An 11,352-nucleotide genomic window follows, 5' to 3' on the forward strand; every position below is an offset into this window, starting at 1 on the left:
TTGAAGTAGAAAAAGTGGGAGTGTAGAGCAGTATATCAGTGTCAAAACAAATAAAACCAAGATAATAAAGTTGTTCTTTTTTCCTCAGAAAAAAGACAGTGAAAAGGAACCCCCCCCCCCCACCCCCCCACCTTCATGTTCAATCTAAATATGCATATATCAAGAGAGAGAGGAGCTGTCACGGGTGTGTCTTGAAAGGCCCTTATTTCCACAGTTCTAGACAGACAGACACATATTCCTCTCTCTCTCTCTCTCTCCATACCCGAGGTCTTCTTACCAAATTAAAAAATCAAAATCTCCCCTCACCCCCCCCCCCAACCCACCCCAACACCCCAAAATCAGCATACAAATTTACTACACTTCCACTCAAAACCCTCACTCTCAAGAAGCTATCTTATAAAGAAAGAAAGAAATCTATCAATGGCGGCAATGGTAGAGAATTACGAGAGCATAATGCTGTCACTAGATTCTCAAAAATCAGTCCCAGCCCCATTCCTGAGCAAGACTTACCAGCTGGTTGATGATCCCGCCACCGACCACATCGTCTCCTGGGGCGAAGACGACACCACTTTCGTCGTCTGGCGCCCCCCGGAATTCGCCCGTGACCTCCTCCCCAACTACTTCAAGCACAACAACTTCTCCAGCTTCGTCCGCCAACTCAACACCTACGTAAGCAACTTTATAAATCATTTTAGGGTTTTTTTTATCTTCTGCAATTTAACCCTATTTATGGAATCTAGGGTTTCAGAAAAATCGTCCCGGACAGGTGGGAATTCGCCAACGATTTCTTCAAGAAAGGGGAGAAGCATTTGCTCTGCGAGATCCACCGCCGCCGCACATCTCAGCCGCAAATGTCAATCGACGCCGGCGCCCACCACCACCACCATCAAGCCTTCTTCCCTTACCCTTCCCGCGTCAGCATTTCCCCGCCCGATTCCGACGAGCAGCAGCAGCAGCACTACTCCTCTCCCCCTCCTCCTCCGCGGCCTCCGATCACCGGAATCAACTCCCTCAGCGCGCTGTCGGAAGACAACGAGCGGCTGCGGCGGAGCAACCACATGCTGATGTCGGAGCTGGCCCACATGAGGAAGCTCTACAACGACATAATCTACTTCGTGCAGAATCACGTGAAGCCCGTGGCGCCCAGCAACTCATTCACCCCCTCTCTCTTCCTCTGCAACTCGAAGCCGCCGCCGCCGTCGCTCAATTTGCTCAGCTCCGGCGAGAATTCCTTCGCCAAGGTTCTAGAAGACCCCGAGCCCTGCCGCACCAAGCTGTTTGGGGTGCCGCTGCAGTCCAAGAAACGCCTGCATTCCGAGTTTAATTCATCAAACAAGTCAAGGTTGGTGATCGACAAGGATGATTTAGGGCTCAATCTCATGAGTTAGCAATAAAGATTAGATTTGTATTAGTATTACTATTACTAATTGTTACTCCATGAATCTTGAAGCAGAAACCAAATCTTGAGATGGAAAAAAAACAAGTTTCTGTACATAGAATTGCAGGCATGGTGTTATGTTGCAGGTGGGTTTTCTAGTTAGAGGGAGAGAGAAGATCAAATTAAGGTTTTAATCAGATCAAGACTGTCTTTTTTTGGTTTAGTTCAATGGATATTTCTCTCTTTGTAGTTTGTTACTTAATAATCCAGCATTTAATTCCTCTCTTTCTGGTTCTTGTTTCTGTTTGTTTCTGTCACATTAATTAATGCTAACATGAGAAGAGAGGGAGAGAGAGAATCTGGAGCTGAGGAGAAAACTCATAAATTTGCAGTCTGGCTTTAATGGCAAAAAAAATTTCTTGTTTTTTGTTCTTGTCTGATATGATCAATCATGAATCAATGTATCATACGTACACTGCCAATAATTAATCGTGAAAAAAAGAGAATTAATTAACCCCACAAAATGGATAAACAAACGAGAAAGTGGGGAAAAAACACAGAGAAGAAAACAAAGGGAAAAAAACAGAAAAAAGTGAGTGCATAGATACATAATGGATAAATGTAATAAGAAGAAAGAGGGTGGTGTAATATTCTATGAAAGCGAAATGTGGTAAGAAACTACTAAAAATGTAGTTTGAGATGTAGCTATCAAGGCTGCTTCTATACTCCTTCTCATCAACAGGAAACCTTTTTCTTTTCCTACTTTAAGTATCTGATCCATCTCTTTAACACCTTCCTTTCAATCCCCATATCCCACCCCAAACAAAAATATCTTCCACTTATGTTAAAGAAAACCCTAATCACTATTCTACAAATAGCTAGGTCGTATGCAGAAAAAATGTTATTTGTCACGGTCGAGATTAGGAATGGATTTTCTAAATTTCAAGTTCGAGATTTTAGATTTCGGCCGGATAGTTTTTATGCGATTTAATTTTGATTGACAGACACTTTTGCACAAAATGCCATCATTTTTTTATGATTTCAAGAAGAAGAAATATTGGTGCCTAAAAAAGTCTAGATAAAAAATTGTGACACCTTATAGAGTATAGTATTATCGAATGAAATTAAACAAATTAGTGAAGAGTTAACAACTAGTATTATAGTATAAATTGTGATTGGGGTTGAATTCAAATCATACATCAGTTGGAGGAAAGTAAAAGGAAACAAAATTAATTAATTACAGTGAGCCAGCTAGCCATGAAATACAAGAAGATAAAGAGAGAAAAAGTTGACTGTTAGGTATATTGGGTAAATGTGTGTAGTGAGTGTATATTTCTTGAATGATTCAAAACAACCTTTGCTAAAGATCCCAACTTTCATTGTTCCTTTGTCCAAAAACAACATAAAGGCAAAGTTTCAATGGAAAGTTTGACCACCCATTTCTCTGCTATCTTTTGCTTTACTTCAAGTACTATTAATTACTAAATGCTGGGTTTTTTAAATCCCAATTTCGAGAAAGAACCAAGAAGAAGAACTAGTGTGGGGAAAAAAGTGTAGGAACGTTAGATTGGAAAAATCTTGGTCGTGGGGTGATTTGGTTTTATATTAAAATAAAATAAATTGATAAAAATAAATAAAATAAGAAACCCCTAACACCTAGTATCTTGGCACACCTAGATAAGTACTTCCATTTCTTGTCTTATTTTGTGGGTGTCCACGAAAATGCACGTGCTGTAGAGGGATACAAGATAAGGTTGTAATGAGCTACTTATATAAAGTAGTGGTAAAGTATTACAAGTTAGAAATTAAAAAGATGTATATATAATAAATTGTGGGAGATTGAGTTATGATTTGTAATTTACAAAAAGTGAATAGTGTAAGGGCTTTCAGGTGATAAAGATGCTTTAAGAAGATGGTTTTTGCACTTTGCATGTTGCTTAACAGCCTAGAGTTTTGAAAGTTGGGAAAGGCGAAGAAAAAGGGAGGCAATTTTGCAATTGGGAAATTTCCTTTTGTTTAGTCTTTTAGTGAAACTTTTCTTTTTGTTTTTCCTTACCACACTCACGGTTCAAACTTTAAAAGAAATTTTAGTAGATATATATTGTAGCTTGTGAATAATAGTAGTAGTTTTTAACAAAAAAAATACTCGCTTATATCAAAATTGCGTTCATCTAATAACAAAGCACAAACTTTGGTAATATTTGACATTGATAAGCACCTATTTTTGAATTTTTTTTGTTGAGGAATGAGGTATATATATATTTTGTTTAAATGTTGAGAAACATTTTCAATCATTTTGATGGGGTTCTTGATGTTAATTAGGTGATGATTAGCCATTCATGTTATTCATATTTAAACGGTATGATACCAATAAAGAAATACAACTTTATATATGAAACAATCATGAGTTTGAGATTCTATATATATGTCTCGCAAATTGAGCAATTTAATCATTAAATAAAATAGTTGCATACAGTCAAATAAATTTCCAAATTAATAGATAGCTAAGTAATGAATATTACAATAATTCCAATTTTTAGAATAATAATCTCATTCTTTAAAACCATACTATTTCTATAAAATCAAAGGTTTATTTAATTTTTGTTATTTTTTTCCATGTTTGACCTAGTGAAAAAAAGATTCTCGGGTCCTAGAGTGATTCTTGGGTTCGAATTCACCATGAAACAATCTTTACAAATTTCTTGTACAGTGAATCCACATATCCTGACTCTCATACCAAATTCTTATATGGGCCGTAGCCCATTCTAAATTGGGCTTGTAAAGAAAAAAACCCAATCCGTTTACCCCTTTCTTCCTCAGCCGTCTTCTAAAACCCCAAATTTCAAAACTGTGTTAACAATGGAGCCTGAAATAATAATCGCCTCATCTCCGACCGACGCCGGCGTCAGCTGCTGGGACCTCCGCACCGGGGCGGAGCACCTCCGCTACAGGTCATGTGCCTCACCACTGCACGGTCTCACCTCCGTGGCCGGCCGCTTCCTCGCTTCTTCTCAAGTCCGAGACGCCAAGTCTTCTACTTCTGGCTCCATTCTCTACTGGTCGTGGAACAAGGTATTTTTCGTTTTTAGCTGCAGATTATCTATAAATCAGACATTAGTAGGAGTTAATTAGCTCCTATTATACGGAATTTATCGGTTTATGCAGGTTTAGGGTTTCAATAGATGCAAAATTTTAGTGTTTTTTGCTTGGGGCTATCAATTATTGTTAGAGTTGTGTTTTGAGATGAATGAGCGTCGTCGTTTTTGCATGTATTTGCAGGCTCAAGTTGAAGTGAGGAGCTTCCCAGCAGAGCCTATTAGGCCGATTGCGTGTAACAGCCAAGGAACTTATATTGCCGGCGGAGGCATTTCTGGAGATATCTACTTTTGGGAGGTGGATTGTTTGAAATAGTATTTTTCTTAACTACTAGTGATTGTTCGAATTGGGTATGATGGATGAGTTTATTTCGTAATTATATATATACATTTGTAGGTTGCGACTGGAAAATTGCTTAAGAAGTGGCATGCGCATTACAGGGCTGTTACTTGCTTGGCTTTTAACGATGACCAATCCCTCTTGATTTCAGGGGCGGAGGATGGATGTGTTCGTGTTTGGTCGTTGTTCCTGTAGGCTTCTCTTGTGTATATAATTGTGGTGCACGATTTTGTTGAATCTCCCAACTTAGATGTTTCTACTCTGTTTTAGGATATTTGATGCAGTTAGGAGGGAAGAAACGAGGAACCTTTTCGAGTATAGTTTCCACGAGCATTCTTTGAGAGTCACCGATGTCAAAACTGGTTATGGTGGGTGTAACGCAATCATCGTGTCTGCTTCTGAGGATCGTACATGCAAGGTTCTTACCAAAATTTTGATGATATAGCACAAGATTATTACTTTGGTATAAAAGATAATTTGGGGAAGGAAGATTCTTATCTTTTGAAGAAGATATGAGCTAGACATCTCTTCTCATTGAAATTTCACTTCTTTTCACCCTTTGAAGTTAAAGAAAATTTTACATACACAACTCGAAATTTTTATGTGATTAAAGAAATCTTGTTATTTGATGTTGAAGTTTACGCTGGTGCAATAAATTATGTTGATTTTCGATTGGTCCTCTCTTTCCTTAGGTGTGGAGCTTATCGAGAGGGAAATTGTTAAGAAATGTTATCTTCCCTGCAGTAATAGATGCAATCTCCCTTGACCCCGGGGAGCATGCCTTCTATGCAGGTGGTAGAGATGGTAAGATACACATTGCTGCCCTAAATGCTCCAATAAGCCAAAACAGCAACAACGGACCGCATGTACTTGGTTCACTAGCTGAGCACAGGTTAGTCAACACATAAATATAATCATTATTCCTTTTGAAATTTGATCATATGTAAAGTTCTGTTTACCTAGCTCTTTTACCAAAGATTTGATGCTGGCTTAACTCCAATTGTTCTTTAATGCTTTGATATGAAGTCATGGCGGTTTTTAGCATGTGGTTAATTTAACAGGCAATGAATTTGAGAATATAGATTTGTATGCGACTGTGAATCAGAATTAGTGTAGCCATATTGTTCTTGTTGAATTTATCAGTTATTACCATTTCCTTTGGTGATATAAGGAGTTTTTCTTTATTCTTGTTGAGTTTAACTAGTATGCTTCTGAAAAGATTATTACGTACAGAGAATTAGTAATAGCCTTTTGGATCTATCACGCATGAATCAAGGAACTAGATATTGTGCTAATGGTTTTGTAGTGGTGTTCTGCTTGATTTTGTTTTTGTTGACCTTGCTTATGTAGTACTTATGATTTTAATTTCTAATCGGCTTGTATGGACATTTTTTATCTGTGAAACAGCAAAGCTGTAACCTGCCTGGCTTCTAGTGCTGATGGATTTCTATTAGTTTCTGGATCTGAGGATGGTATGATTAGGGTGTGGGATACAAGAACTCGAAACATCATCCGTGTCTTTAGGCATGCAAAAGGCATGTCACTTTATCACTCAGTTATATATAGAAAAATATCGTTGTTTCCTCTTTGTCATTTATGGGAACCGTATAGAAAGTACCAAGTTCTCATCTCCCGCATTTGCTCTCCTTCAGGTCCAGTTAATAATGTTATGGTCACCAGACAACCCCAATTGCTTAATCCTCGAACATCTGCTCCCACTGCTTCATCAAGGAAGCAAGCATTAACATTACCACCACAGCTCGAAAAATTTGCCAATTCACCTGATGAGAACACCCATGTTAAAGTACTCATTGGGGGTCAGGACCCTTCCAATGGAATCATAGACTCTTCTTACGTCAGCGTTCAAGCAATGGAGGCTCAAATTCGAGAACTACAGGTTCTTATTTTATAGTACTTCACCTCTAAATTTTCTAACCCGATGTTTATATATAAGTTGGTAAGGGTAATGCCAGATTCTTCCTGCATTTCTTAGTTTTTTTGCTCTTGCTACTTAACAATAACCTTTTGATACTAACCATGAAGCTTCTAATTTTCCGGTTGAACCCCTCTACAGCAAAAGGGATCGACTGCAGCTGCAGAAGTGGACATGGAACGACTGAAAAACGACCAACTACGATCCGTGCAAATGATCCAACATTGGAAGACGATGTACGATGACCTGCATCAATTCTGTGTTGACGAACTTCTGGAAGATGTTCGTACTGAAAGGCCTACTCATCACAATCTGTGAGACGACGATTCTGGTAAGCCGGAAGAGTTAGGATCATGCTACTATTTGCTTCTTTGGTCTTGATTAGTTGCACGATTATTTTCACATCTTAGCACATTTACAAAAATGGTAATCCCTACAAGGTTGTTAGGTAACAAGGTTTTGTAGTGTACTTTGAGAAATTGAATTTTGTTTCACTTATGCAATATTAATATTATTAATTTTAACTATTTACTGTCCATATCTCATTATTACTCGACAAACAAGAAAGAATAACAAGTCAGTTATGAGTTAATGTTGGAATTTTTGACAACATATGTCGACACTCAATTATCTATGATTTGAGACTTGATCATTGATTTTTTAAAAGTTTTCAAGTTTGATTTTTGGAACCTGCATATACATGTGAAGTGTCGGAATTGGAGGCGTAATTTCTACTCCAGTATCGACACTTTTGTACAAGACTGTTTTTTAAGTAGAAAAAGTAATAGAAAATTTATTAAACTAAGCGAAATCCACATTAACAAGGAGAAGAAAAACAATTAACGGAAACTTACTTTAATACTTCTGTAAATTAGTTTGGAATTTATATGAGTTGGACACAACAATAACATTGACATGTTTGAGAAATATTTGCACTAACATTAATTAGTTCAATGGTAATATATGCGCACATATTTGTGAGTGTAAGAGTGTAAGACCGGCCCACCTGAATTCACAATCAATATCAATATAAATTAATGTGATTAAACACCTACTATATAATTTTATGAAGGGCAAGTAGAAGATCAAGTTGCCCAAGCACCAAGATTCCGACGTTACATGTAACTCCACAACAAACCAACGGTCCTCTTCCCTTCTTCATAATTTCCTTTTAGTTCGTTTTGAGATATAATTATTATCAAGGGTCCTGTTAGGTTGAGATTTTTGGACCTAATTGAGAACTAAGATGCATTTTCTGTCACTCATTCATAATTTTCGCTCGATCGAACTACGAAGACATTATGTCAACTAGGGGGCATAATTGTCATTTTCGCGCGATGTCAACTATAAAGACATTATGTCAACTACGATGTCAACATCAAACGTTATTTATGTCAACTATTATGTCAACAACAACATTTTACAAATAATTAATGTCAACAACAAATATTTTCATGTCAACGACCTATATTATTTATGTCAACAACAACGTTTTACATATAATATATGTAGATATATGTAGTTGACATAGATTATATATGTAGTCGACATTATATGTGTATAGTTGACCTGAATTGTATACGTAATTGACATAAATTATCGGCTCAATGATTTAATTAAGTTTGGCCCAAGACTTATTATTTACTTAGCCCACCTTATTCTTCCAATTAAATTAAGAAGCCCAATTAATAACTCAAAGGAGACCCAAATTAAAAGAAACAAAGTCAACCCATATACCCCCTTCCACCACTATCGTGTTCTCCCTCCTCCTTCCCGATCAATCCGCCTCACTCACCCATTTCATCTCCTTCTTCCCCAAATCAGGATCTTCACTCCCGTCGCTGATGATTTAGCGAATTTTTGATGGGAATAAATGCAAGTAATAAATGAAGATCACAACACTGAAAATTACGTGGTTCGATTTACTGAGGTAAATCTACGTCCACGGGAAGAATAGAGGGCAAATTTGTATTGCTTGATCTAGCTTACAGATTACAATACTGATTTGCTATATGAGATTCAGGATCTAGAGAACTTAACCCTGGTCTATCTGATCTAAGTTCTATTTATACATTCGAACTAAGATCGTGGTTTGCAGCCCTGGTAGGGGGGTTGATAACTGCTTAATACCACTAAATAGATCGTGGGTGTAATGGAGGTCGTGGAGATCCTGCATGGGTCCACTATCTCCTTGTTCGGTCGAATACTGAGACCGAACTGCTGAACTTTGCCGATCAGCTTTTGCCGATCTGAGAGTTGAGCTCGATTGGTCGGCTTTTACCGAGCTATAGGCTGTGACCGAACTCTTTGGTTGTGCCGAACTGATACTCTTTCTTGGATTTTGGGCTGATGGGCCGTCACTGCTATTGGGCTCGCAATTATTGTTTAGTTGTTTAGTTCGTATCCCATCACCACCCCCCCCGAAAAGCGAAGTGAATCACTTCGGCATTTTGGATAAGTGTAAGGGGGAGGCTGACGTCAGGGGACGTGCTCTGCACGTGTCTGCATTAAATGTGACATCAAATCCGGCCAGAGAATCCAGAAAAAGTGGGATTTGAAACGGTGCGACGAATTTGAAAAATATTTCCTTTCTTCATCATTGGAACACTTTTGCGATTATTTCTTCTGCATTCTCTCTCTTTTTCGTAAAATTTTCTTCCGCTTCTTCAAGAATTTATTCAGAGACTTTCGACCATCAAAGAGTAAGAATCATGTCTTCTTCTTCTGAAACTGTTTCTGAATCAGGTAGTGGTAGGAAGGGGGGTAAGGGATCTTCTGGCCGGAAAAAGTCCGGGGAGAAGACGGTAGAATATTTTCACAGCATTTTGAGTAAGGATACTGTGATATCCTTACACAGAAAATATTTTCTTCCTGGGGGGTTAGTGGTGATTCCCGACGACACTCATAGGGCTAACTCGCCGCCGGAGGGTTATGCCACCGTTTACGAAGCCTGCTTAGAATGCGGGCTTCGTTTCCCTCTTCCCCCCGCCTTTGTAGAGCTTCTTGATTTTTTCCAACTTCCTTTAGGTCAGGTGACTCCAAATTCTTGGAGGCACTTATCGGCCTTTGCTGCCGAGCTGCGTAGACTAGAAAATGATCTGTCTCTGAGGGCAATCCTTAATTTCTTTCAGTTTAAGAGAAAGGGATCCTGGTTTTACTTGATCCCTTTACAGCCCTTTAGAGCCTTCTGTAAAACCAAATGGCCGATGTGGAAAAATCGCTTCTTTTTTTACAATAGGACAGCGGCTCCGGACTTTTCCTGGAGAGGGCCGAAGTCCGTAATTCCTCATCCTCGGGTAGAACCGTTGGACGAGCTCGAGGGCGGGCTCAATAAGATTCCCATGATTAGGAAACAGTATTTGGAATCTGAGCTCGTCAAGGGTGACTTCGTGTTCGACTCCTCGTCTTCGGACGAAGAGACTGAGGGTGAGGATTTCTTTTTTATGCTTTACTGCTTTAGCGGCGAAAACTAACTTTGTTTTCTTGCTTTTTGGCAGTGAACATGCTAAGCAAGCTTGGTCGCAAATCCTCCGAATCAAAGGAGCCGGAGAAACAGAAAACCACCAGCTCGGCGTCTGATGCCGAGAAGAATCCGAAGAGGCAGAAGACCTCTTCGAGTCAGTCTTCGGATCCAAAAAAACCAGGATCGACCTCAGCAAGGGGGAAGGCGAAGACTCAGAAACCCCCAAAAGCGCCAGAGAGAGACATTGTCCAGGGGGGTTATGGATCAGGAGTGGTTACGGCCACTTCGGAACATATCTCTGAGCCCTTTTTATGGCCAAAGGACTTTGTAGAGGTGAATTTTCTTCTTGATTTTCTGGCTTTGCTTCTTTCCTATATTTTTTTTGTGGCCCCTCTGTTGACTTTTTCCTTTTTCCATTTTCAGAGGAACAATATGCTCTGCAAACTCGTCACAGTTGAACTCTCTAAAGCGTCCAGCGATTATGATGAGATGCAGAGGAATTTGAATGCTGCTCGTCACCAGGCCGAACAGGCTCGGGCAGACTTTGAGAGGGCAAGGGCCGCTATGATCTCGGCTCAGGATGAAGCCCAGCGTGCCAAAGACCAGCTCATCATCCAGAGAGAGCGGTCGAAACAGAGGGAGGCGGCTGCCGTGGTTGCTCAGGGGGAGGCTCTCCGTGTTTACACGGAGAAACTCTTTTTGAGCAATCAATTTTCGGCCCTTATCGGTGATCTGCTGAAATTGATGACCGATAATGTTGAGCAGGAACCCGAAGTCGTCTTGCCGCTGTATGGCCGAGAGATTGCAGCGCGTCTCCAGAGTCTGCCGCTCCTTGAGGAGCTTGCGTCTTCATCGGTCCTGCTTTCTGCTGAACGAGTCCGTAATTGCCGTGCTGACCGTGACGAGAACATGGAGGCCATCTTTGCCTCCTTGGGGCCTGTTTCACCCGCTTCAATTTTCAAAGAAGAGGGTGAGCAGGAAAATGAGGCCGGCAAGGAGACCGAGCAGAAGGATCAGCAGACCGGCGACGGGCACGCCGAGCAAGAGGTGCAGCAGATCGGCGATGGGGGCGCCGAGCAGGAGGGAGGGAGGAGGGAGGCCGAGGCTGAGACCGAGGTCGACAAGGAGAAAGAAGCTGAAACC

General features: G+C 40.0%; 2 protein-coding genes across 2 annotated transcripts; both read left to right on the forward strand.

Moving 5' to 3' along the window:
• Positions 1–305: 305 nt before the first annotated feature.
• Positions 306–1,635, forward strand: LOC121768375 (heat stress transcription factor B-4-like). Its single transcript, XM_042164864.1, has 2 exons — positions 306–669; positions 741–1,635. The coding sequence occupies exons 1-2, from the start codon at positions 421–423 to the stop codon at positions 1,386–1,388; spliced, it is 897 nt and encodes a 298-aa protein (XP_042020798.1). The 5' UTR covers positions 306–420; the 3' UTR covers positions 1,389–1,635.
• Positions 1,636–4,237: 2,602 nt separating this feature from the next.
• LOC121766560 (protein ROOT INITIATION DEFECTIVE 3-like) lies at positions 4,238–7,273 on the forward strand. The gene is made up of 8 exons (XM_042162831.1): positions 4,238–4,450; positions 4,658–4,771; positions 4,871–5,004; positions 5,084–5,231; positions 5,506–5,705; positions 6,221–6,348; positions 6,466–6,710; positions 6,888–7,273. The coding sequence occupies exons 1-8, from the start codon at positions 4,238–4,240 to the stop codon at positions 7,062–7,064; spliced, it is 1,359 nt and encodes a 452-aa protein (XP_042018765.1). The 3' UTR covers positions 7,065–7,273.
• Positions 7,274–11,352: the final 4,079 nt, after the last annotated feature.

The sequence above is a fragment of the Salvia splendens genome, chromosome 2, assembly GCF_004379255.2.
Source record: "Salvia splendens isolate huo1 chromosome 2, SspV2, whole genome shotgun sequence".
NCBI classification, from domain to species: domain Eukaryota; kingdom Viridiplantae; phylum Streptophyta; class Magnoliopsida; order Lamiales; family Lamiaceae; genus Salvia; species Salvia splendens.

Bases quoted from the DNA above. Each gene is read 5' to 3' on its own strand.
- LOC121768375 (XM_042164864.1), top strand. From the start codon at position 421: ATGGCGGCAATGGTAGAGAATTACGAGAGCATAATGCTGTCACTAGAT. The intron at 670-740 runs GTAAGCAACTTT...TATGGAATCTAG, and splicing joins TCCGCCAACTCAACACCTAC to GGTTTCAGAAAAATCGTCCC.
- LOC121766560 (XM_042162831.1), top strand. From the start codon at position 4,238: ATGGAGCCTGAAATAATAATCGCCTCATCTCCGACCGACGCCGGCGTC. The intron at 4,772-4,870 runs GTGGATTGTTTG...ATACATTTGTAG, and splicing joins GAGATATCTACTTTTGGGAG to GTTGCGACTGGAAAATTGCT. The intron at 5,706-6,220 runs GTTAGTCAACAC...TCTGTGAAACAG, and splicing joins GGTTCACTAGCTGAGCACAG to CAAAGCTGTAACCTGCCTGG.